Below are 27,872 nucleotides of genomic sequence, written 5' to 3'. Positions count from 1 at the left end.
TTAACTTTTCCAGGTGTTATGGGGTAACAATTCTGCTTCTGCACTTCTGGCACATGACGGAAACACATTGTGAAACTGTACACTGCCAGAAATTAAAAACAGCATTCATTAGAGTGATTGTGCATAGCCAGTTCATATCCCGAGGCATACATACTAAAGAAACACAGATTAAACAGAATTGATAGTAAACTTCTAGGGGCTTAAGTTACTGTCTTCACTAATTTTAATGAAAAAGTAAATGAGTGGCTGGCAGCTGCTAACTGGCTGTTCATATTAAGGAGGCATGAGCAATGGAAATATGAGCACCGAATTTCCTGCACTGTTCCACTGGGAAATCAGTATAATTTGGGGGCATGGATGGGAGTGGGGAAGAGGACCATGAAATAGGAAGCCCATCAAATATTCCACCCAAAGTTGAGTGGGTGTATTATGATGACATGCAAATGAGGGAAATACATTGTGTGTCCCTGTCTTCCAGCATGCTGCGGCCTAGAGGGTGGCAGAGGGAGATAAGATTAAATTTTAAATGGCCAGTTTTTCTAATGCAATCGATTGTAATGTAGTTGACTGCATTAGGGAAAATGGCATAATGGAGAACTGGGTACAGAAATTTTTTTTTTGTTGTGCAGGGCATGTTATGGCATAATAAAATGGACATTATTAATAAAATAACCCCATCCTGCAATGAAAATCACCAAGGCTTGTTCTTAAATCTAGGCTCTAGATTTAACTGTCCCCAAGATATTCACTGATGTTAATTATTAACTGTTCGCATTGAAACCGTTCTGGTGGTTCATGGGCCCCACCAGCCACTGCTGTATTGGTGAGGCAAGTAGACACACACCAGCAGGAACGCTGCTGCTACCGGCACCTCTCCGGCAGCCTTCAAATAATCTTGACAAGATTCATCCTTCACTGGATTGTTAGCATTCCTGGGTGCCAATTATTAAATGCAACCAACTCACGTTTGTTAGGAAAGGTTTCGAAAGGATAAATAAAGATTGTTTCTATTGGTAAGCCAATCAGAAACAAAAGGAATATTGACTGAGGATTATCACTAAAATTGAAAGGAGAAAGTTAGAAGAAACGTTATTACACAAAGGTTTATTAGAACATGGAATGCTTTATTAAAGCGGCTATAAGGCAGACACTATAGCCCTGATTTTAACCCGAGGCGAGCTTGTGGCCAGCGGGGCGAATGCCGGACTCACCAGCATGAAGCCTGGACCATTTTAACTCCCAGGCCTCATTACTATACTCCAGGCCAGATTCCTGCCCAAACCCAGCCTGGGTTTACAAGAAAAGGCATGGGTGTACAGGGCCTGCCTAAGGACCCCAACATTTCAGGGAGCAAAGGTGATCAGAAGGGATCAATTACTATGGAATGCTGGCATTGATTTCCAAACATTAAAAATCTTTAAGTCATCTGTAAAGGCTCATTATGGGCTGGTGGCTTCCCTAATTGGAATGACAGCATGCGGCTCCGATATTCTAACAACACTGCGGAACTAAAGTATTACACATAAATATTATCCCTGGAATTACCCAAATACTGTCTTTTAAAATGTTCTTTCAAGGTAACATGCATACACTAAAGGAATTAATCTAAAAAAACCCTGCTCATTACCTTCTCCATGCTCATCTGTAAATTGGAATGCTTGAACCAGCCTCATGACTTCATCCACTGAACGCCCAACAGGCAGGTCATTGATCATGATCTGACGCAGGACACCAGCATTATCAATGATGAACAAACCTCTGGAGAACAAATTTATCATCTTTAAACAATAATTAGTAACAAATATCATCAAATGTTAATGCATTTTTGTTTTTTTTGAGAAACTGGGCATAAAGTTTACAAAATTCTAGTTTACCAGTTTACAAAACTATTGTCATAACAGGTATTTTCAAACTATAATAAAATCTTCTATGGCACTATTTTTATTCAAGAGAAACTATTAAAGACTGGCAGTAGGTTCTAGTTTTGCTTCAAATTGATATTTGCGGCAATTTCCTGCAGTCACAGATGCTAGAAAATATAAACTACAATGATTAAAAGTTCAAAGCAAATTCAATATTAGAGTTCAAAAAATAGGAATGTTAGAAAAGGAGGAAAGATGATGTTATTGGGCAGATTTCCCTATTACAGGAAACTCTCGATTTACCGGCACCTACGGGACCGAGCTGTTGCCGTTCCCTCAAAACTGCCGGACAAACCAGTGTTAATGTTGAAGCGTACGGAGCTTTTCAGCTCCGTATTTGGCAACAAACACTGTTGCTTAGCAACAGCTTCTAAACAGTCAGCCTTACCTTGGAAGCATCTCTGTCGCTTAGCAACAGCTTCAGAGAGACTTTGCAGAGCCTGACTGTTGAAAAAAAAGCTACGAGAAGAAAAAAAACCTAACAAAACGGCTCCTGATTTTTGCCGGTGGCTCGAGCTTGCCGGACATTTAGCCTCCGGATAACACAAAGTTTCCTGTAACCGGAAATCTCTGTTAACCAGCAAAATTCAGGAGTAGGTTCAGGTAAGTTTTACTTCATATTAGTGGCCGTTCCTAGATCTGTGGCTGTGTAACCGGGGTTCCTGCACTTGTTGCTAAGCAACAGGGACGCTTGGTCTGTGGCCGGGGTTCCTGCACCTGTTGCTAAGCAACAGGAAAGCCTGGATTTGTTGCTGTGTACGGAGCTCTCGTACCATTTAACTATACCTCTCTGTAATCCGGACTTTTTGATAAACCGGCACCACGCCGGTCCCGTCGGTGCCGGATTAAAAAGAGTTTCCTGTATTGCAATTGGATATATTGAACTGCATAGGTGCATCAAATAGAGGAAACTCAAGCGGGACAGACTGCACTCCTGTAAGGGAGTCCGTCCAATTTTCCATCCAGTAATTCAGTTTTATCTTTTTATTTCAGAATAATTATCTTATAAAATTCAAAAACTATTTAGAGTGGAGGATGCTTCTTCCATTTGTTTAATTGCGAGTTAATACTCAATATTAGCGCACACAGTAAACCTATAATCCAGCAATCATGTGGTGGCACCAATGGGAATAGCAAAAAAGCAAGGCAACTAATATATAAAATGTAATTTTCTAGTTACGGTGTAGGAATTCATCAACAGACTTTAATTTTAGCTACACAAATTAAGACAATTAATATTAGACATTTAAATCTAGTAGCCAATCATTAGTTCTTTGGGAGTATATTTAAATGGGCAGAAAATTGGCTGGCTGTGTTATGGCATGCAGTCCTTCCCTACAGGTGCTCCTCTGTGCGCTCAGGCATTGCTTTATGCCCAAGCACAAAGGAAGAAAAGCTGTGGTGCATATGTATTTTCAGTAGATGTTCAACAATGTATCTCACAGTAGTCTTGTAACAAAAATTCACGCACATGGTATGAGGAAATGCACGAGCATGGATAGGAAGTTAGTTAGGAAATAGAGGGTTAAAGTTAATGGGTGTTGCTCACATTAGAAAAATGTTAGAACTAATGTACCCCAGGAGTCAGAGCTGTGTCCACTTTGGTTCTCAATATATATATATATATATAGATAGATGACTTTGATTTGGGGTACAATATTGCTAATTTACTGATGACACAAAAGTAGGCATTTGGCCAGTGAAGACGACTATAAAAGACTTCTGGACATAGACAGGTTACCCATCCAACCACATAACATAGCGGCCCTATTTTCCTCTAAATGAGCATCATCACATCAGTGAGAACATCAGCACGACATAAGTGAACTATTTCCTGTATGACTGTTATCTCCATCAGGAACAAAGCGCCATGTCAGTGAACATTCTATTTTCTTAGTGAGTTCTAAAGTGCATCCAACACGTGCCTTTTTTTAAACCTATTCTCGTGCTTCTTTTAGTTACCACTTGAAGACCTGGATTGCGGGAGGTGGTTGACTACCATGATCTACAAAAGGCTCATGGGACTGAAGTGGTGTTCGCCTCATGGCAGTTTGGTGTTACTTACCACGCTCCAATGGTATAGTGCTATGAGGGGGGTGGTGGGGGCAGGGGGGCTAGCTGGAGGCCTGGCATGTGCTACTGTCCTGAGAGACGGCAGTATCATGCAACTGCAACTCCAGGGTGGCTTGGTCCTTATCAACTTCTTCACCATCATTTTTCTCCTCCTATGCCGCCTGTTGCTGTGGTGGATCTGCAGGAAAGAAGGGTAGAAGCCAAGAATGGGATTGCATTGTCCCCTTGGGATTAAGGAGACAAAGGAGGTGGAAGGTTGTGGCTGTGTGGTGCTTCACAGTAATGCTTGGGCAATAATGCAGGTGCTCCTTGAGTACGTGGCACCAGAAAGATGTCGCCGACTTTATTATCTCCTACAGCAAGAACTGAGTGCCTCCGCACAGACTGCATGGCCTTCTCATCAAAATGGGTGAAGTACGTAAGGATGGGGAAGCCCCCTTTGGTGGCCTGCCTGTGGCGGGCATTGTGTGCTAATTTGTCCTACAAGATGATAGCCTTACCGTTATTCACTTTATCAGTTGAGAGTGTGTAACCAATTGGCATGGGAGAGATGAAGTAAGAGATGTGGGGGTATCAGGCTGTTAAAAAGTGGAGAAAGGGGTTTTAGGGCTTTGTATGTAAGAGGAGATGGGTAGCCATAGTGCAGGATGTTGAGTTGGTGTCCCCCTTAAGGAGAAAGCATTGTGATGGGTGATTTGCAGAAGTGTTGCTTTAAGAGGATGAAGACAGTAGTAGTGCACAGGGTGGGCAAGGAGGAAAAGGGAGAGGTATGCAGTGTGCCCTGCTGAAGATGGAGAACTTCTTGCAGCACTGTTCTGCAGTCCTGGAAGTGAGGAAGTTGACATTCAATGCCAGTGCCAGCTCCCTCCAAGTGGCATGACTTAATAATTCTGGGTGACTTGGTGACACCCATACCCAGGAGTCTTTTTGTCCTGCCTTCAAAAAGGCTTTGAGGTCTGAATGAGTGAAGTTGAACATTCTTCTACTCTGGTTCAGTGCCAAGCCCTGCTGACCTCTCGGCACAGATGATGCTGGAGTGTTCAGAATTTTGTCCATGTATAATAAAAATATTGCTTTCATTTCATTTGCGATCGGGGGGAGGCCGGGACTGGGGATTTCCTTTGTGCTCAGAGGGATACCGGGCTGGAGATTTCCTTTGCAAACGGGCATTGCTACTCCTCCTGGCCCACAAGGAGTTCAAACAGACAGAAACTTCTTAGACTTACAATAGCATCTTATGGCCATTCAACTCCTCCCACCATGGTTTGTCTGCTCGGCAGCAGAGTGTGCTGGACTCTCCCTGGCTTGACGTCAATATTACGTTGCATTGTTGATGGTGTCACCAGGCCACGACTTTTGCATCTTAAGTAGGCCCCCGCCTGCATTTAGCGAGAGCCTCACAAGGGCCTGAATTGCCACCGTTAATATTACGGTGGTTGGAGGCAGGATTTCGATTGTCAAGATTTTAATCCCTCGGTCAACCCTTTCCTGCCTGTTGGAGAGGGGCGGGGGGAGAGGGGTGGGGGGAGAGGGGCGGGGCGGGGGGCGGGGGAGAGGGGCGGTGGGAGAGGGGGCGGGGGGAGAGGGGCGGGGGGAGAGGGGGCGGGGGGGGTGGGGGGAGAGGGGCGGGGGGAGAGGGGCGGGGGGGAGAGGGGCGGGGGAGCGGGGCGGGGCGGGGGGAGAGGGGCGGGGGGGCGGGGGCAGAGGGGCGGGGGGAGAGGGGCGGGGGGAGAGGGGCGGGGGAGAGGGGCGGGGCGGGGGGCGGGGGGAGAGGGGCGGGGGAGAGGGGCAGGGGGGAGAGGGGCGGGGGGAGAGGGGCGGGGGGAGAGGGGCAGGGGTGTTAAAATCTAGGCTAGAATGTCCCATTTTGCCATATCAGACTTAAACCAAAACATTAGCTTTTCATTTCTGGGTCTGTACTTTGCCAATGTAGGTCACTAATAGCGAGCTTCAGTTCTACCCTACATTTTATTCTTATATCCCCCCCCCCCCAGCAACTGACCGGAAAGCAATGCCTTCGTCTTCTTTTAAGATACCATAATCTGTGCAGATCGTGTGACGAAGGTCCGAAACTAAAGGGATTTTTATTGGACCAAGTCCTCCTTGCTTTCTTGGGGTGTTAATCCTATGAAACACAAAAAACTTAGTTTTATTTTATATTTGAATGCAATACTTAAACTGAATCTAAGAAGCACATAAAACTTATGTACAATAAAGTGAGGTTCATTTGGTAAAATATATGAAAAAAAATCCTATTTGATCATCATTTTAACAGCTGCTTCATTGAATTTGCTTTGGTTGTTTGAATGATGTTACAATAGCTCAGATACCATCAGAAGTCTATAGTGCCCATTTTGTAAGGGTCTGCTGTTGGTGTAGGACCTTAGTACTGCATTGCAGTGTTGCCTAGATTATATACTCTTCTCTGGAGTGGGGCTTCAACCCATTCTTCTGACTCAGAGGTGTAGGTGCTACCATTGAGTCACAGTTGACACCTCAAAATGAAATAGAATAACCAGTGTAGGAATTTACCAGTCAAAAGCAGTGCTTTATGTTTTATATATTTGTGTCAACAGACTTATAACCATACTCTGTTCTGCTGCAGAGCCACTGCTGTGGGTTATGCATAGTCTGCACTAACAGAGGTGGCAACACCACCACAGCACCAGTCAAAGACCTAGCGACTTTAGGACATGTTTGATATCAATGCTGGCTGACCCTAGCTTAACTGCAGAAATCCGAGGTTGGTCAGGTTTCTGACTGATTCTGAAGAAGGTAGTTTGAGCAATGGATAACCTTCTCCCCGATCAGTGAGAAATCCCACTCATCCACTGCATCTTTCATATTCTGCTCCCACAAGCAACCTCTGACCGAGCAACTCACAAGGCCATCCCCTTCCCATCACACTGCATCACTCACTGCACCTGTCGCAAGCATCAGCATAGGAATATCCATTCAAGGGGAAAATGTAGAGAAAGAGTTAGAGCAGGAGCATTAGGTGAAACACACAGCACAAGCTAGGAGCAACTGCAGGTGGCAGAAGAGCAGCAGGAAGTAGGCTGGGGGGGTGCTGCTCCAGGCGTCCCTCATAGATGATTAACACTATCCAAAAGGTTGCTTTCTGAGCAAAGTAGACAGAACCTTTCAAAGAAACAAAAATAAAGGCCCAAAAACAAGGGCCAGGAAATTTTTCAGAGCTGCTTCTGCTCTGCCAGAAGTGGGACATAAACAGGGTTTCTGCTGTAGGTCTGAGGAATTAACCCCCAAGATTTCCTAAAGATTGCAAAAGATCAGGCTGGAGACAGCTTTAAGGGTACTTCTGGTGGCTGTGCACCTGCAGGAATCCACTGTGCAAGCGCACTACAATGACATTCTTCCAATGATGTGACAGGCTGGACTTTCTGGGGCAGCAAGTACACGTCCCAAATTAGTGTTCCTAATGAGACGCATGTCAAAGTGGAGCATGAGGCTCCTGCTCCCCCAAAGGGAACCCCAACCAGGAATAAATCAGGTGCAAGGCTTCTGCCCCTGGTGTCCCGCCCCCTCTCTGCCCAGTATGCATCTGCATTGCCAGTGCACAGAAGCATTTTGGACCCAGTGAGAGAAAAATATACAGGATGAAAATGTTCATGAATCTGCACCACTGACAGGGCCTCACACAGCTGATGGTTTATCAGAAAATTTCGAGCACAGTGCCTATGAGTTTCCATATTCGTTTTCTTCCATTCCACTGTGCCTTAACTCGGGATACTGGCATGCCAGCAGCCAGTATGCAGTAGTTCCAGCGCCGGGACTATATTATTACCCCCCAATGGGCGCCCAAAGGAGGCAAACCCTTTAAAAAAAATTAAACACTATAATTGAAGACCCACTGATGAAATTCTGAGAATGTTCATTAGTAGGTTATTAATTATAGCAAAAACAGGCATTCCCCCATTTTTCACTTAAAAGTGCAATATCAAACAATAATTATGCCCAGAAAGCCTTGGTGAGGCCTTTAAAGGCAGTTCTAGGGCAGAGCAAAACTTCTGTCTGCAACATGGTGCAGTGAATCTGCCCCAAATCTCAGCCATTTACATATTGCAGTTAGGTGGTTGCACCATTTGCAGTACAACTGACTCGGGGGTGGGGGGGGCAGTGAAGTTAATTTCATTGCAGCCCTTTTGAAATTTCTAGTAAGACTTGGATTTATATAGCACCTTTCATGATCCCCAGACGTCTCAAAGCGCTTTACAGTAAATTAAGTACTTTTGGAGTGTAGTCACTGTTGTAATGTAGGAAACATGGCAGCCAATTTGCACACAAGCAAGCTCCCACAAACAGCAATGTGATAATGACCAGATCATGTTTTTGTTGTTGATTGAGGGAACGGTAGCATAGTGGTAATGTTACTGGGCTAGTAATCCAGAGGCCTGGGCTAATGATACAGAAACATGAATTCAATTCAAAAATTTAAATTCAGTTAATTAAATAAATCTTGAATTTAAAAAAGCTAGTATGAGTAATGGTAACCATGAAACTATCAGATTGTCATAAAAACCCATCTGGTTCACTAATGTCCTTTCGGGAAGGGAATCTGCCGTCCTTACCCGGTCTGGCCTATATGTGACTCCAGACACACAGCAATGTGGTTGACTCTTAACTGCCCTCTGAAACAGCCTAGCAAGCCACTCAGTTGTAATAAACCGCTACGAAATACAATAATAAGAATGAAACCGAATGGAACACCCGGCATCGATCTCGGCAACGGCACACCCAGCCCAGTCGACCCTGCAAAGTCCTCCTCACCAACATCTTGTGCCAAAATTGAGAGAGCTGTCGCACATATAGTCTGACATAGTCATACTCACAGAATCATACCTTTCAGCCAATGTCCCAAACTCCTCCATCACCATCCCTGGGTGTGTCCTGTCCCACCGGCAGGACAGACCCACCAGGGGTGGCGATACAGTCGGGAAGGAGTGGCCCTGGGAGTCCTCAACATTGACTCCGGACCCCATGAAGCCTCATGGCTTCGGGTCAAGCATGGGCAAGGAAACCTCCTGCTGATTACCACCTACCGCCCTCCCTCAGCTGATGAATCAGTACTCCTCCATGTTGAACACCACCTGGAAGAAGCACTGAGAGTAGCAAGGGCACAGAATGTACAATGGGGGATTTCAATGTCCATCACCAAGAGTGGCTAGGTAGCACCACTACTGACCGAGCTGGCCGAGTTCTGAAGGACATAACTGCCAGTCTGGGCCTGTGACAGGTGGTGAAAGAACCAACACAAGGGAAAAACCTACTTGACCTCGTCCTCACCAATCTACCTGTCTCGGATGCATCTCTCCACGACAGTATTGATAGCAGTGACCACTGCACGGTCATTGTGGAGACGAAGTCCCATCTTCACACTGAGGACACCCTCCATCGTGTTGTGTGGCACGACCACCGTGCTAAATGGGATAGATTCAGACAGATCTAGCAGCTCAAAACTGGGCATCCATGAGGTGCTGTGGGCCATCAGCAGCAGCAAAATTGTATTCCACCACAATCTGTAACCTCATGCCACAGCATATCCCTCACTCTACCATTACCATCAAGCCAGGGGACCAACCCTGGTTCAATAAGGAGTGTAGATGAGCATGCCAGGAGCAGCACCAAGCGTACCTAAAAATGAGGTGCCAACCTGGGGAAGCTGCAACACAGGGCTAAGCAATCCCACAATCAACGGATCAGATCAAAGCTCTGCAGTCCTGCCACATCCAGTCGTGAATGGTGGTGGACCATTAAACAACTAACGGGAGGAGGAGGCTCCATGAATATCCCCATCCTCAATGATGGTGAAGCCCAGCACGTGAGTGCAAAAGACAAGGTTGAAGCGTTTGAAACCATCTTCAGCCAGAAGTGCCGAGTGGATGATCCATATTGGCCTCCTCCTGAGGTCCTCACCATTACAGATGCCAGTCTTCAGCCAATTCGATTCACTCCACCTGATATCAAGAAACGGCTGAGCGCACTGGACACAGCAAAGGCTATGGGCCCCGACAACATCCCGGCTATCGTGCTGAAGACTTCTGCTCCAGAACAAGCTGCGCCTCTAGCCAAGCTGTTCCAGTACAGCTACAACACTGGCATCTATCCGACAATGTGGAAAACTGCCCAGGTATGTCCTGTCCACAAAATGAAGGACAAATTCAATCCGGCCAATTACCGCCCCATCAGTCTACTCTCAATCATCAGCAAAGTGATGGAAGGTGTCATCAACAGTGCTATCAAGCGGCAATTACTCACCAATAACCTGCTCACTGATGCCCAGTTTGGGTTATGCCAAGACCACTCTGCCCCTGACATTACAGCCTTGGTCCAAACATGGACAAAGGAGCTGAATTCCAGAGGTGAGGGGAGAGTGACTGCCCTTGACATCAAGGCAGCATTTGACCGAGTGTGGCATCAAGGAGCCCTAGTAAAACGGAAGTCAATGGGAATCAGGGGGAAAACTCTCCACTGGCTGGAGTCATACCTAGCACAAAGGAGGATGGTAGTGGCGGTTGAAGGTCAATCATCACAGCCCCAGGACATCGCTGCAGGAGTTCCTCAGGGCAGTGCCTGGGGCCCAACCATCTTCAGCTGCTTCATCAATGACCTTCCCTCCATCATAAGATCAGAAATGGGGATGTTCGCTGATGACTGCAGTGTTGAGCACCATTCAGAACTCCTCAGATAATGAAGCAGTCCATGTCCGCATGCAACAAGACCTGGACGACGTTCAGGCTTGGGCTGGTAAGTGACAGGTAATATTCGCAACACAGAAGTGTCAGGCAATGACTATCTCCAACAAGTGAGAGTCTAACCACCGCCCCATGACATTCAACGGCATTACCATCGCCGAATCCCCCACCATCAACATCCTGGGGGTCACCATTGACCAGAAACTTAACTTGACCAGCCACATAAATACTGTTGCAGCAAGAGCAGGTCAGAGGCTAGGTATTCTGCGGCGAGTGTCTCACCTCCTGACTCCCCAAAGCCTTTCCACCATCTACAAGGCACAAGTAAGGAGTGTGATGGAATACTCTCCACTTGCCTGGATGAGTGCAGCTCCAACAACACTCAAGAAGCACGACACCATCCAGGACAAAACAGCCCGCTTGATTGGCACCCCATCCACCACCTTAAACATTCACTCCTTCCACCACCGGCGTACCGTGGCTGCAGTGTGTACCATCTACAAGATGCACTGCAGCAACTTCCAAGGCTTCTTCAGCAGCACCTCCCAAACCGCGACCTCTTCCACCTAGAAGGACAAGGGCAGCAGGCACATGGGAACACCACCACCTCCAAGTTCCCCTCGAAGTCACACACCATCCTGACTTGGAAATATATCGTCGATCCTTCGTCAAAATCCTGGAACTCCCTACCTAACAGCACTGTGGGAGTACCTTCATCACACGGACTGCAGCGGTTCAAGGCGGTGGCTCACCGCTACCTTCTCAAGGGCAATTAGGAATGGACAATAAATGCTGACCTTGCTAGCAACGCCCATATCCCATAAACAAATAAAATAAAAATAAAAATATTGGCCAGGACAGCGGGGATAACTCCCCTGCTCTTCTTCGAAACATTGCCATGGGATCTTTTACGTCCACTTGACAGAGCAGACAGGGCCTCAGTTTAACATCTCATCTGAAAGACAGCACCTCTGACAGTGCAGCGCTCCCTCAGCACTGCACTGGAGTGTCAGCTTTGATTGTTTGTGTTCAAATCCCTGTAGTAGGACTTGAACCCACAACCTTCTGACTCAGAGGGAAAAGTGCTACACACGGAGCCACAGTTGACACAACTGTGCCCTTTCACTGCTGAGATCAGGTCTTGGCAAGCAAGTACAACTGTTTCATGAGCAATTGGGGCAAATAAGGCGCAGCTGGTGAGAATTTTGACAATTAATAATTTCCCGCCAGTTCTGCCTCTTTTATTGACGTCCACGCAGAAGGAGGCAGATAAAAGAAGCATTCACCACCACTTCTGACAAAAATGTTTACAAAATAAAGGGGCAGAAACATGGTGTAACCAGGCTTTGCACCAAATTCTGCCTTTGCCCAGATTACACAAATTTGGGACCACTGAAAATTAGGAGTTTCAAAACTGTAGAGTTGGAATCTCCTCCACAATCCCGCCCAGAATAGCAACGAGAATGGTGGAAAATTGAGGCTGACCACCACTTCACTGCGCCAACTTAGAATCTTCCCCTCTCCACCGGGATCACTGCTTCCCCTACCCACCGCACACAATGTCTACTTGAATCCTCTAGCCACTGTTACTCACCCACGCAAAAATACCAGATTAATAAAAACAAGGTGAACATGAAAATAGCAGCATCCAGGTTGCCAATGGTTTCCCAAATATTCTCACTCTGGTTATTACAATCACTACATTAAATCAACTAATAAACCTAGAAGGGGGAAAGAAGGAAAAAGAAACACTTAACACTACATTCCTACATTACTTTGTAAGTTGCAATTCAATCACTGGCTGCATTGGTCAAAAAAAGGAAAAACAACAGTATTACATACCAAGCTAAATGAGCAAAATGGGAGTCTGTAGATGCAGCAATTATTTCACAATTAATCTTGTTGAAATCTTCTACACGGTCACTAAAAGCGATAATCTCAGTCGGACACACATAGGAGAAATCAAGTGGGTAGAAAAAGAAGACTACATATTTTCCTGTTGAGAAAATGAACAGTTTAATTCATAAACACAGTGCTGTGCAATCAAAAGTCATAAGTTATTGTTCAGCATGTCAGGTTTGTACCAAAGCTGGAACCTATGTTGAGAATGCTAGCTCACTTACTATTTACGAGAACTATCCAAAGAGCAGTACAAGAAATATAGAGCAGAGGAAGACCCGAGCCCCAAGATTCCCCTTACAGCGCACAAATTGCCCTAATTTTTTAGGCATTCCTGACAAGAAAAATGGACGCTGTCACTACAATGACTCGATGCTTGCATAGCTCTGCCCAATGCTGCCTCTGGATTCCTGCTGGTGTGTCTGACTGCAACATAATGAATCATTCCAAATGAAATAGCATGCAATTCAGGGTCAGATGATGACATCAAGGCCTGCTACCCGCTTTCCTCTGTTTGCACGGATCATGGGCCAACTGCCCCTGTAAAAGTTGGTGCTGAGTAAAAAAGACTCGGGTCGATTTTCATTGACCCGTGGAGTCGGGATTGGAGGCGTGCGGGGGGTTAAAGTCCCGAAATCGGGGGACCCGACACCATCCTGCATCCATGTAAGTTTCAAAGGAGGCGGGTACCCAACCCGCACTGGGACCTGCCTACCCGAGGCGGGAAGGGATTAGTGCCAATTAACTGCCTGTTAACAGGTAGTTAACAGGCAATTTTTAGCCTAATCCCTATTTTAAAGCTTGAAGTGTGGGATTCCCGACGGCTCCAAACCACGCCAAGTTAGAGGAGTCGGGCCGTCGGGTTGAAGGACTTGGAGGGGTCGAGATGTCAGTGTTCAGGTGAGTGATGGGTGCATGAGTGCAATGGTAAGTATGTTTGGTGTGTCTAAAGTGTGTAAAGAAGTTTAAATGACCTGTACTTACCTTTACAGCCTTCCTTCCTTTAGGTTTCGGGAGTCCATCATCTAACCGGCACAGAAAGCAGAATGGCTGCGAACTGTCAAAAGTGACAGCCTGCAGCTTTCTGTGCCGGTGAGATTTCTAACTGAGTCTGTGTAGAAGGACTCAGGTTAGAAGTAAGACTGTCAGTGTTTGACAGCTTCAAACAGCTGTGAAACGCTGATATTTCATCTGTCAAAACGTCTTGACAGATAAAATTTCAGACTGTGACGTCACCTGTTGCCGGGTGGCTCTTAATTGGCCTGCTGAGCCCGCTGGGCGGGCTCAACAAGGTCAATCAAGTTAAAATTGCGTGGATTGGCCGCATCTCAATGGAGGCGGGACTACAACCACGAAAGTTGTAGTCCCGCCTCCTTCCCAACTTCTGAATGAAAATCACCCCCTATGTCTACCTAAACATCCAAGAAGCAATTAGTGCAGCAGTCATTATTCTACATTTTGTTAAGTTTGGTGTTGCAAAATGATCCTACTATTTTGGTCAGCTGATTGTTGTGGGTGCGATGTGAACTGTTTAAAGCTCACAATCCCCATCAAAACAATGGGGGTTTTGGCTTATAAGGAAGATGAACGGGAAGCTCTTCTGAATGCCAGGAAGGCTCAAAATCACAAGAGGAGGAAGGCACCTATTCACTGTTACTCTACTGTCTGTATTTATTGGGCTAAAAATTCATGTACTCACTGCCACTCCGTAGCGCCATGAAATGACGAAAAAATGGCAGCTGCTGCTCTTTCGCCAGCTGGTGGCGGGTCCCGCGGCAGCTGCCTTTTTCCTCTTCTTTGCGCTGCCGGTAACTGGCAACGCCCTGGGAAAAAAAATAGTGGTGGTGACGTCAATCGGCATGCAACGCCGACTTAACGTCACCACTCCAAACTTTGACCCTAGCGCTGAATTCAGCGCAGGGTCCTAAGCACGCCAGGTTTAGGCTGACAGTGGCGATATCAGCACCTCTTAAAGGGACACACACATCTTTCAGGTAAGTTTGCACTTAAGCTTTTGGACTGGTTTTTTTTTAATTTTATTGAAGTAGTGGCTTGCTGCAATACATGTTAAAAGTTTAAGTGTGTAGGGAGTGCTGCTGGATGCTTGCAAGGTCTCGGATGTTAAAGGAAGGACTTGGAGAAGACAGAAAATACTGCAAATACACAGCAGGTCAGGAAACATCCATGGAGAGAGAGCTCACGTCTTTCCAGTATTTTATGCTGTCATTCAGATTGACAGCATCCGCTCACAGAGGGAAGAGGAAGACACGTAAGAGGAAGAAGCCAAAGAGGAGGAAGCAGAAGGAAGGATGCAACCCAGACAGCCCATTTCTGGCTGGGATGGAATCATCCGCCTGCGGTACTAGTGACCACAACCCCAATTCCCCTTTTCACATTTGTCCCACACCTTACCTTCCCTCTGTTACTGACCATCACAGCACCCTCTTGGCCACAGTGCTGAAATAAAAGCCACCACAAAGCAAACTTTCCAATCCAACTTTACACATCTATCCATCCAATATGACATCAAGAAATCAACATCATCATCCTTATGCATTCTCTTAGTGACTGTCTTGTGTGTGCCTTTACCTATCCTACTGATGTCACGCAGTGCTACCCCAGTGGCTGCAGCATGACTGGTGGAAGGCTGCTGACTTTCAGTGGGGGACACTGCAAATGCCCTTGCTGGTCGACTTTGAGGAGCTGGTGGCTGGGAGTGTCAAATCAAGTGACGTTGTTTCTTCTTCTTCTCCCTCTTCTTGGTCAACCACTGGCTCGGCAGGCTGCATTTCTTGGGTGTGTGAAATGAGGAAGGCACAAGGGTGGAGTTGTGGTGATGGGAGGGTGGGAAAGCAAGGGGTACATGTCAGAAGGAGGATAACATATGAGGATACCAGCATTGTTTATCCTTTCAGCCCTGCCACTGGCCAAGGGTTCAGCCATGCCTCTGCCAAGAATGACCTGCACCGTCTCCTCCAAGGGGGTGAGGTGAGACTAGGAATGGGAGATGTGCCTCGTGATTGGTGCAGATTGTTGGTGGGTGAGTGATTGGGGTCGTGCATTGTGTGAGGCTAGTGATGCAGTTGGTAGGAGTCGGCATTTGAAAATGCATTCACTGACCTTGACCAGTGGTCTGAAGTCATGAAGCTTCTTTGGGCACTGGAGCCAGGTGGTGGGAGCGACACTTCTGGCAGTGATGGCCTCGGTGATGTAGTCCCACATCCTTCTTTCTGGAGGGCCTCCTGGCCCCTGTGGGTGGAGGACCTGTTTTGCAGTGTTGACCCCCTGCACAAAGCTAGAGTACTGTGTGCGAGACCCTGGGTGCCCGTTGCTGAGTCATGTGTGTTAGTGCTGAATCAGTTTTCCCATTTTTTGAGATTCGGTAGGGAATTCAGCTTTAAGAGCTGAATAATCACATTGAGAGTTTTAAAGTCACATTTTTTTTTGAAAGGCAGTAAGGGCTGAAAGCTGCATTTTAATTTGTATTAGTTCTGAGTGCATTGCCCCTTTAATTCATAGCCCTTTTAATTACCCACAATTCCTTGCAAGGTTCAGCAAGGGGGTAGTGCAAAAGTTAAGCAACCTGTTTCAGGAAGACTTGGGGGCGAAAAATTGGGTCGCACCCCCTTTGGGGCGCTACGTTTAGTGTCCTCACTCCCGAAATTCACTGGTAGCGCCCCAAGCAGGAGGGGAGGGGCCTTGCGCAGCGCGACCCAGCTGGGCCGGAGTGCCGGCAAAAGAACCTGGCACTCAAGAAGTGCCGGGCTCACAGAGCGTAGCCGGCACCCTGCCGGGGGGGGCTGCACAGAAGGCCAGGGACGGCAAAACGGGCAGGTGCTGGCAGGCGGCCAGAAAAATTCCCTTTAATTTGCACCGCCCCAGCCACAGGTAGGCCCCCCTGACCCTGTCGGACATAGCGTTCGGCGGTAAGTCAGGGGGCGCTACCGAAGATCGCAGCCGGGGCGCTGCGCACGGCAATGACGTCATCGCCAGCGGCGCAGCACACTAACAGTCACCGCTGCCGCTAACCTCCCGCTGAATTTAGGGCGCTAACGGGAGGCGCATATAAACCAAATTTTTCCCCCTTGGAGTCATGCAGCAGGGTTGACACAGCACTGACAGTTGCAGTGATGTAACCATAGCTTCAAGTGGGTCCTGGGAGACATAGGGCTCGATTTTGCCAGGCCCGAGGAGGCGGGATTGGAGGCGTGTGTGGTGGTAAAATCATCATTTGCAGGTGGCAGAACTTTGTTGTCTCAGGTCTGGGGGAACTTTTAGCAGGCATACCCATTGTTGTGGAAGTTTGGAGCCTGATACCCATCTCCAGTGTGACCTCCTGGGAAACCCCACTCGCCACCTTGACTGAGCGCTTCCTCAACTGAGACATATACCAGAAGCATGGGAACCATTTATTTCCTTTGGACGAAGACCAGCCGTGGCAGCAGCAGAATCATGAAAAACACCACCAACAGCAGCAGTAACAACAGGGGCGCCAAGCTGCTGCTCACCCACCTGAAGCTGCACAGGCCAGAAGGCGCCAGCGCGCAACCACATTGCTGCCCGGGATGCAAGGGACGCACTCATCTTGGCCAGATTTGCTTAGCCTGCACAATCAAACACTTTTGCCTCGCACCTTCTTATCAGACCATTGACAATGGCCAAGAACCTGCGGATTCCGATCACTCTGACCACCATACTGACAAATGCAAGTTGCCCTAAGCCCTCAATGTGGAAGTCCCATTAGCGAAATGACACACGCCACAACTGCAAGTTTGTCATCAGAATTTTTTATGACAATAAGCAACTAATGGCTTTTCAAAATTACACACATTACACCCAAGTGACTAACCTTGTGACTACTTGTGCATTATCTTCCTCTTACGCGTGCTCCTACGTGGTGCTTCCCCCGTGGCTTCAGCAGATGGAGGTCCCTTGCTCACTTTCTTGCTGCTCCTGTCTCGACACCTTTGGCGGGTGTCCTCTGGGGTTGCGAACCTGTGAGGGCTCGGCAACAGTCTGCTGCTCTTGCGGCTGTGCAGGGGTTGAGACGCCGATCTCGGTTGGGTGGGGACTCTGGTGGGGCTCTGACCGAGGGCTCTGCAGTGGCATGGTCGTGTGAGCACTTGGAGAGGAGCCCCCACTTCCTTCTTGTATGCCACCAACATCCCTCTCATGGGTCAGCCCCACTTCAGAGCTAGCAAGTGGCTGGACAGCATCTTGCTGCACTGCAGAGGCGCCATGAGGACCCGTTTCTGCACTGGAAGTCCTACTCCAGAGGACTTGCATGAAGGTCTGGTTTGTTTGCTCAATAGCTGACCATCGCCTCAAGAGAGGTCAGTCTATTCTGAACAATTACCATGTTTTCCATTCCCTGGCAACTAAGCTCCTCCATGGACGTAGCCATCCTCTCCTCTACCGTAGCCATCCTCTCCTGTACGGTATCCAGCCTTACCATGGAGGTAGCCATCCTTTCCAAGGAACTTGCCATTCTTTCCGTGGTGATGCGTTCATGCGCCAATGCCTCCACAAAGGCTCTGCTCATGTTAGCGATGGACTCCTCCATTTGCTCCACACTCGCAGCGACTCTGGAGACAAAACCTGCCAGAGACTCCTGCACCTATTCCTGGAGTTCCAGCACCGCTCTCCTTCTGGATGGACCCGGAGGCACAGGGTCGACATGCAGCGGAGCCGAGCTGGGAGCGTCCTTTCCACTGCGACGAGGACTCTCCACTGCTGTCCCTGTCTCCACCATCTGCTGATGCTCACTTGTGAGCTGTGATACACCAGGTGACAACTCTACTCTATGTCCCGAAGGTCCCACCGAGGTGCGAGTGTCTGCACTGGTGCAGGGTGTGCTTAATTCTGCTGACGGAGCGCCCTGAGAGGTTGCAGCTTCCTGAGGAGTCTGGAAGCTCAGGCTCTTCCTCCTGGACAGTGGGGACGGGGGCTCTCGATGGTCCTGTGGGGGAGTAATGTAAAGAGTTAGAGATGTGAGGTAAAGGTTGCATGCACATTGAATTGTGCAGATGATCATAAGTTAATCTGTTAGAGCATCAGAATCATTATCCGTCACTCATGCAATGTCAATGAGAGAGATGCCAAACTATTCTGTCACAAGCTTGCTGTGATGCGCCCGCCTGTCCGTCCCCACTTTGGAATCCTCCTCGATCACGGCAATTTCCAGGGCCGCCTCCTCCGAGATGGTGAGCTGGGCTACTGAGGGTGGCCCTCCTCCTGTCCTCGCTCTTTCCCTCTTATTGTGGGCTCTCTTTTCCTGCGATGAGGGACACAAGTGGAGTTTGCGTGAGAATGAAGGGGTGAGTGTAGAGAATCCATAGCATAGAAACTTAGAAGGAGACAAAGGGCCCTCCCTGTGTGTTGTAAGTTGTTGTCATTGCGTCACAGTGATAGAGAGTGTGAGGGCTGCATGGTCGAATAGTTAAGTGAATGTGACCATAGAGAGGGAATGGTTAAGGGTGCAGGGATGTCAGTGTCAAGTGGAGGAAGAGGTTGGCAAAGCAGAATGCTGGTGAGGCGAGGCAATGGGGATGAGATTGAGGGTGATGAGAAAGTCATACTCACTTTTCCTGTGCGGAGAAGGTCATGAAACCTCTTCCTGCACTGCAGCCAGGTTCTGCGGAACATAGAGATGGCATTGACCTACTGGGCCGCTTGCAGCCACACAGCTTTAGTCTATTGTGGTGGCTTTTTTCTCCCTGAGGAAGGGAAGAGCACCTCCTTACTAGATCTTGCTCCCTGCACCAGAGCTTGGAGGGAGGGCTCATCAAAGCCAGGTGCACACTTTTGCTTGCTGGTGGACATGGTCGGTAAATGAAGTCCTTCATACAATGTCCAAAGCGTTTCCAGTCTCCAGAAGAAGCAAGGCTGCTTGCAGGCCTTAAATCCAGCAGCACTGATGACGTCATCGGAGGCAACTTTCAGGATGGAAAGACTAATTGGGCCAGGGGTTCCCACACGCTGGAAATCAAGTGCCCAATTAGGGGAAAATCGCACTTTTTTCCCACTTCACATCGGAGTCGGGCTTCTGACGCAAAAACCACCTGACACGCCCCAGCCCGACCCCAATGGCAAAATCGAGCCCATAGTTAACATTAGCCAGTTAGTAGTGCATTGTGCATTCACCAAGTGGCCAATGCATTGTTCACCAGAGCTAACCAATACATCAACACCTTTGCCATGAATCCCAAGGATCAGCAAGCCAAGGAACTTGCTTTTTTTCCACATCACTGGCTTCCCCAAAGTGCAGGGATTGATCAATAACATACACATTAGCCTTCATGCTCCTCTGTAAACTAGTTTTTTTTTATTCGTTCATGGGATGTTGGTGTCGCTGGCAAGGCCAGTGCCTCATATATGAATAGGAAGGGCTTCTAATCTATGAATATTCAGCTTTTGTGCATAAGATCATACAGCTGAAGATGACATTCCCCACCTGCACACATTGAGACAATCAATAGTGCTCCCATTGTTCATGGTTACCCACAAAGCGAAGGTTTGGGTTCTGGGCACCAAGTATACCAAACCGTGGCTCATGACCTGTCTGCGTCATCCTCAAACTGCAGCCATGAACAAGTACTATCACCTCCAACTCTTGCTGATCAGTGCTCTGTACATCACCCAGGATCTAGGTCCCCGAGGATGGATGGTCTCTGTGGTGGTGATTGCCTGTGTAAGTTGCGGTGATGAGGTGCAAATAGGGTGGTCTTGAGATGGCCCTACTGCAGCAAATGGCAGCACAACTAAAGAGACAGAAAGACAAAAGTGTCAGGAGAATGTTCTGAGGTACTTACTTTGCTAAGTAGCTGGCACAGTATAGCCAATGTATGGCAGCTTGGACATGAAAGAGAACATGTAGGATGGAGCATGAAAGGAGCAGCAGTGTGATACAAACCTTCAGTTCAGACCATGCCTACTTCACCATCTCCTCCAAAACCACAACCCTAGACTTGCAGAGCATGCTCCTCATATGGGGGTCAGATCATGGATTGTCCCTGTCCCTCCATCTCCATCACCACAACAACTTGTATTTATATAGCGCCTTTAACGTAGTAAAACATCTCATGGCGCTGCACAGGTGTATTTTAAGACAAAAAATGACACCGATCCACATAAGGATAAATTAGGGCAGGTGACCAAAAGCTTGATCAAAGAGGTAGGTTTTAAGGAGCATCTTAAAGGAGGAAAGAGAGGTAGCGAGGCGGACAGGAGCAGAAAGCTGTCTTATGTTGCTCATGGCTTTCTCCTACAAGAGGAAGAGATGGTAACGGTGAGTTTGTCTGCTTGGAATGTACCTACACCCATATGTGAAGATGCACTCTATAGGGTTGGTGAGAGCAGAAAGATGCAGTATGAAGGTGCAAATCAGAGAAAGAGTTGCTTGCAGGTTGTCTTGGGATCCTTGTGCAGAAGGACATGTGATTGGGCAAGGGAAGTGGTGCCAAGTGCATAGTAGTGCTTCATGGTGCCTAACAGGAGCTACACTGTAGGTCAGAGTATAAATCAAGAAATAATGGGGCCTTGTAAGAAAGGTACTGCAATAATCGTGGGCGATTTTAATCTTCATATATATTGGACAAATCAAATTGGCAAAGGTAGCCTTGAGGACGAGTTCATAGAGTGTATTCAGGACAGTTTCTTAGAACAATACGTTGTGGTACCAACTAGGGAATAGACTATTTTAGATCTGGTAATGTGTAATGAGACAGGGTTAATTAATAGTAAAAAAAACCTCTAGGGCAGAGTGATCATAACATGATAGAATTTCACATTCAGTTTGAGGGCGAGAAACTTGGGTCAGAAACTAGTGTCTTAAACTTAAATAAAGGCAATTACAAGGGTATGAAGACAGAGTTGGCTAAAGTGAACTGGGAAAATAGATTAAAAGACGGTAGATAAGCAGTGGCAGACTTTTAAGAAGATATTTCATAACTCTCATCAAAGATATATTCCAGTGAGAAGGAAGAAAGGCTCTACGAGAAGGACGAACCCTCTGTGGCTAACTAAGGAAGTTAAGGAGGGTATCAAATTGAAAGAAAATGCATACAATGTTGCAAAGATTAGTGGTAGGCAAGAAGATTGGGAAGTTATTAGAAACTTGCAAAGGATGACTAAAAAAAAGGGAGAAAATAGATTATGAGAGTAAACTAGCAAGAAATATAAAAACAGGCAGTAAGAGCTTCTACAAGTATATAAAAAGGAAGAGAGTAGCTAAAGTAAATGTTGGTCCCTTAGAGGATGAGACTGGGGAATTAATAATGGGAAACAAGGAAATGGCAGAGACTTCGAACAAATATTTTGTATCTGTCTTCACGGTAGAAGACACTAAAAGCATCCCAATAATAGCGGAAAATCAAGGGGCAAAAGGGAGGAAGGAACTTAAAACAATCACTAACACTAGAGAAAAAGTACTAGGCAAACTAATGGGACTAAAGGCTGACAAGTCACCTGGACCTGATGGCCTGCATCCTAGGGTCTTAAAATGTGGCTGCAGAGATAGTGGATGCATTGGTTGTAATCTTCCAAAATTCTCTAGATTCTGGAAAGGTCCCAGCAGATTGGAAAACCGCAAATGTAACGCCCCTATTCAAGAAAGGAGAGAGACAGAAAGCAGGAAACTATAGGCCAGTTAACCTAACATCTGTCAGTGGGGAAATGCTGGAATCCATTATCAAGGAAGTAGTAGCAGGACATTTAGAGAATCATAATACAATCAAGCAGAGTCAACATGGTTTTATGAAAGGGAAATCATGTTTGACAAATTTATTATAGCGTGTAAGAAATAGCTGTTAGATTCAAAGATGGGCTTTAATTCTTAGAACAGAGACTGACAACATGCAACCGGGAACAGATAGCATAAATGCCAGCAAGGTCGAATATCAAGCATCAAAAGACAAATAGAAGTGATAAGGGAATCGTAAAATGCAAAGAAACAGGGAGGATAGCACCTGCTAGATAACAAGGAGCCACGAAGCCATAAAATGCCCTTGAAGAAACTTGACAAAACATTCCTCAGAAAGAGAAGAGGGAGGCCTTGTCAGTCATGCAGAAAGGGACGGTGAGGGATGCCTTCCCGCTTCACAATTGGACAATAGGATGGGGATCAAATGATTGACACCAGGTGATTACCAGCCCACCGAAATAACTATAAATATAGACGACCGAGAGAGGAAATCAGGCAGTCAGGGGTGAAGGCTTCTCCGAGGTGGCTACGGCCTAACACCTTGGTCAAGTTTAGCCTCTGAGGTGGCTGATGGCCTAACACCTCCAGCAGCTTGAGAGGTGACCCAACGGAAGTGACCGCTGCAGCAGACTGCAGGAATCCACCCAATCCGAGACCACCGTACTGTCTCCCCGTCCGTCCGGTCGTGGCATTCCGATTCGGGAGTTGTAGATCGCTCTCTACTGTCACGAGTTGTATGTCTATTATACTCGGCTTAAACCATATGTAATATCTGATTATGCTTTAAAACTGTAGCTCTTTAATAAAAGCCTTACAACTTCTAAAGCCCTGTTGGGTAATCTGTGTGTGAGCCTGCGATCCTAATCTTACAAGAGTTCTTTGAGAATGTAACGAGCAGGGTGGATAAAGGGGAATCAGTAATGTTGTGTATTTGGATTTCCAAAAGGCATTCGATAAGATATCACATAAAAGGTTACTGCACAAGATAAGAGCTCATGGTGTTGGAGGTAATATATTAGCATGGATAGAGGATTTGCTAACAGAACACAGAGAGTCGGGATAAATGGGTCATTTTCAGGTTGGCAAACTGTAACTAGTGGGGTGCCACATGGATCAGTGCTGGATCCTCAACTATTTACAATCTATATTAATGACTTGGATGAAGGGACCGAGTGTACTGTAGCCAAATTTGCAGATGATACAAAGAGAAAAAAAGTTGTGAGGAGGACAGAAAGAGTCTGCAAAGGGATATAAATAGGTTAAGTGAGTGGGCAAAAATTTGGCAGATGGCATATAATGTGGGAAAATGTGAGGTTATCTACTTTGGTAGGAAGAATAAAAAAGCAAAATATTATTTAAATGGAGACTACAGAATGCTGCGGTACAGAGGGATCTGGGTGTCCTCGTACATGAAACACAAAAAGTTAGCATGCAGGTACAGCAAGTAATTAGGAAGACAAATGGAATATTGGCCTTTATTGTAAGGGGGATGGAGTATAAAAGTAGGGAAGTCTTGCTACAACTGTACAGGGTGTTGGTGAGACCACACCTGGAGTACTGCGTACAGTTTTGGTCTCCTTATTTAAAGAGGGATATACTTGCATTGGAGGCAGTTCAGAGAAGGTTCACTAGGTTGATTCCTGGGATGAAGGGGTTGTCTTATGAGGAAAGGTTGAGCAGGTTGGGCTCATTGGAGTTTAGAAGAATGAGAGGTGATCTTATTGAAACATATAAGATTCTGAGGGGGCTTGACAGGGTAGATGCCGAGAGGATATTTCCACTCGTGGGGGAATCTAAAACTAGAGGGCATAGTTTCAGAATAAGGGGTCGCCCATTTAAGGTGGAGATGAGGAGGAATTTTTTCTCTCAGAAGGTTGTGAATCTTTGTAATTCTCTACCCCAGAGAGCTGTGGCGGCTGAGTCACTGAATATATTCAAGGCTGAGATAGACAGATTTTTGAACTACAGGGGAGTCGAGGGTTATGGGGAACAGGCAGGAAAGTGGAGTTGAGGCCAAGATCAGATCAGCCATGATCTTACTGCATGGCGGAGCAGGCTCGAGGGCCGAATGGCCTACTCCTGCTCCTGTTTCTTATGTTCTTACACAGCAAAAGCAAGGCTTGAGCAAAAAGGCAGTACTAGAGAATGAAAAAAGCAAGATGTTCAATGAACAAATACAAACATGCTCCCATCACAAAGAATGCATATTGAAATGCAGCCTGAAAAACCGCAAACTATTTAAGAAGGTGCAAAGCAGGCATCACCTGCTTAGCAGTCATGTGTTGAGTTTTTAATGGGGCGAGTCTGATACTGCATGCAGAGATTCACGCAAATTTGTGAAATTCTATATAGGACATTTTCTTCATTTAAAATATGAGGTCAGTGCATGCCAGGATGATCTTCTCCCATTCCCAAAAATCACTCGTTGGAAAATTGGGTATGAGAAATCTGGACTTTAAAAAAAAATTCCAACTTCCTAAATAGCTACTGATCTCTAATATTAACAATCTAAGTATCAATACACCACTATATTGTAGGCCGTTTACAAACACAGATGCTGATGAGAAACAGGAGTCTCTAAGAAATTCAGGAAGACAGTGAAGTGATATCCCTGCATCATTATGTGTTAGCCGTGGCCCAGTTCGTAGCACCCTCGCCTCGGAGTCAGAAGATTGCGGATTCAAGTCCCACTCCAGAGACTTGAGCAGAAAAATCTAGGCTGACACTCCAGTGCAGTACTGAGGGAATGCTTCACTGTCGGAGGTGCCGTCTCAGGTGGACGTAAAAGATCCTATGGCACTATTTCAAAGAAGAGCAGGGGAGTTACCCCGGTGTCATGGCCAACATTTATCTCTCAATTACCATCACTAAAAAGCAGATTATCTGGTCATTATCACATTGCTGTTTGTGGGAGCTTGCTGTGTGCAAATTGGCTTTTCCTACACATTACAAGTGACTACACTTCAAAAGTACTTCAGTGGCTGTAAAATGCTTTGGGATGTCCTGCGGTCATGAAAGGCACTATATAAATGCAAGTCTTTCTTCTTCCTTTCATCATGTTAAGAAGTCAGCAAAATGTTCCAATTTTATCCCAACCATTAATAGTTACAGCAATTTGATCATAATGACTGCAAGAGTCTGACTTTCCGATCACTTTACAATTCCATGCAGTACATCAAAAGATATGCACTAAGCCTGGCACACTGTATGCTCACACAGCTTAAACTATACTTCAGTAAAGGCTTCCAAAATTCAGACTGTGATTTTGAGAAAACAGACATATCATTACAACATTTCAGAAAATTTTAAACCAGTGACTTTGTTTTCTAACTTTACCTAAAACCCTGTCATTATTCTTACCTCTGTATTTAGACAGTTTGAGTTGATCAAATTGTCCATTGGGCATCACAGCAGTGGCTTCAAAATCAGGGGCTAGCTTCCCAATCGTAGCTTTTCCGGCAGTCATTCTGAATCAGTCTGAGAAAAAATATTTTTAGAATATAGACTTGTCCTATTAATCTAGCAGATTCTTTGACACCTCGAAGTACCTTTATTGTTTAGTGTATAGACCTTGTAATCTAAGTTATAGTCTTAAGAGACACATCCAACATTTAGGAATTCTGGATTATGATAATACCAGCAAGAGTGTGATAACCCAGTAGTAGAGGAACTGCTGAAAATGGCCTAATTGGCCAGATGAATATTGAGGTGTCAGTTTGGTTCAGTGGCCTCACTCTTGCATTTGAGTTAGAAAATCACGGGGCCAATCCCAATCCAGAATTTCAACATATAATCTAGGCCAGCACTTCAGTGCAGTAATGAGGAAGTACAGCATTGTTTCCGATGATACATTAAACGGAGGCACTGTCTAATGTAAAAGATTCTATGGCACATTCTCCTGGTGTCCTAGCCAAAATTCATCCATCAACCAGCGCTATCAAAAAACACATTAGCCCAGATTTTGCTGTAGCAGGGCATCTAACGGTATCTGCCGTTAGTTAGACTTGCCCTTGCACGTTGTTTTTAAATTTTTTGCATGGAAAGTTGCTGAAAGTGCAAGCTGATAATGACGCAATGAGGGTAAAAGGGCATCTGGGACCAGACTGAACAGGGCAACCAACTGTGTTTCTCCTTAATCAATCAGATTGAAGGATTGAGAAATAAACAAAGGAACAACCAAGAAGAAAGTGTAAATTGCGTATATATAGCAAGTGACTATTTTATAAGTAATTCATTGCTGTGAGCACTTTGCATTGCTCTGAAGATCTGAAAGTTACTATATAAATGCAAATTCTTTTGAGTTAAATATTGACAACTGTAAAAATTCATGTTAAATTATTTTCCACCATCAACTATTTACCTAGATGTACGGATCAAAAGGCAACCGCTAGCACAATTCTAAGGATAAGTTTTCACTGCACTATATTATCATTATAAATGCTAGGAAAGGTTTGTGTGTGAATTCAGACAGCCTTATTTTCTTTTGCTCCACTATTAATCTACTATGCTTTGTTTTAAATTTGCTATTTTTATTAAATATGAATTTATTATTTTTAAAAATGGTTAATATAGCAGCTTGCTTGAAAATATTACCATATAACCCAACACATGCGCACTTTCATTCCATCTCTTCAAATTGTGTTTTATTTTGTTTAACCTGTGTGCACTGACCAGATTAAAGTATAAATGTACAAAGATATCACAAACATAGAAGATAGGAGCAGGAGTAGGCCATTTGGCCCCTCGAGCCTGCTCCGCCATTCAATGCGATCATGGCTGATCATCCAAATTCAGTACCCTGTCCCTGCTTTCTCCCCATATCCCTTTAGCCTTAAGAAATATATCCAACTCCTTCTTGAATATATTTAAAGTAGTCAACAGAAGTAATTTGGCCCATCTAGCTCAGAACTTGCATTATTATAGCACTTTTCATGACCTCAGGAAGTCCCAAAGCTCTTCACAGACAATGAAAGACTTGCATTTATATAGCACCTTTCATGACCACCGGACATTCCAAAGCGCTTTACAGCCAATGAAGTACTTTTTGAAGCGTAGTCACTGTTGTAACATAGGAAACCCGACAGCCTATTTGCTCACAGCAAGCTCCCATGAACAGCAATCAGAGAATTAACCAAGTGTTGGTTGAGGAAAAATGTTGGCCAGGACACAGGGAGCACTCCCCTATTCTTCAAATAGTGCCTGGGGAGCTTTTACGTCCATGAAAGATGGAAGATGAGGCCTCGGTTTAACGTCTCATCTGGAACACTGCACCTCCAACAGTGCAGCACATCCTCATTACTGCGCTGAAATGTCAGCCTAGACTTTGTACTCAAGTCTCTGGAGTGTGACTTGAACACAACAAAAAAATGATTATATGGTGATTCCTCTCATTTGCTGTGATTTGGACTTTTCTGTACATAAATTGGCTGCTGTTTTCCTACATAAGTGACTGCATTTCAAAAATGAATCCATGCGATGGCTTGTGGATGTTTTAAGATGCTATATCTGACAGTGAGTTGATGTGCAAATCCCATAATAAATGAGCAGAATTAATTTGTCCTGCTC

General features: G+C 45.9%; 1 protein-coding gene across 1 annotated transcript in view; it reads right to left on the bottom strand.

Annotated features, from left to right (window-relative positions):
* LOC147122184 (peroxiredoxin-1-like) overlaps positions 1-27,872 on the bottom strand; it is a 57,250-nt gene that overhangs the window by 2,516 nt on the left and 26,862 nt on the right. Inside the window, exons 2-5 of the mRNA XM_085983044.1 lie at positions 25,668-25,784; positions 12,551-12,704; positions 5,998-6,120; positions 1,628-1,758 (exon numbers count right to left, since the gene is read on the bottom strand). Of these exons, the coding sequence (XP_085839170.1) occupies positions 1,628-1,758; positions 5,998-6,120; positions 12,551-12,704; positions 25,668-25,773 (514 nt within the window). The 5' untranslated portion in view covers positions 25,774-25,784. The remainder of the gene's footprint in view (positions 1-1,627; positions 1,759-5,997; positions 6,121-12,550; positions 12,705-25,667; positions 25,785-27,872) is intronic.

Source organism: Somniosus microcephalus, chromosome 3 (genome assembly GCF_052327205.1).
Source record: "Somniosus microcephalus isolate GS21.2 chromosome 3, FLI_Smic_1.0, whole genome shotgun sequence".
Lineage (NCBI taxonomy): Eukaryota > Metazoa > Chordata > Chondrichthyes > Squaliformes > Somniosidae > Somniosus > Somniosus microcephalus.
This window is presented reverse-complemented; position numbering and strand designations above follow the sequence as displayed.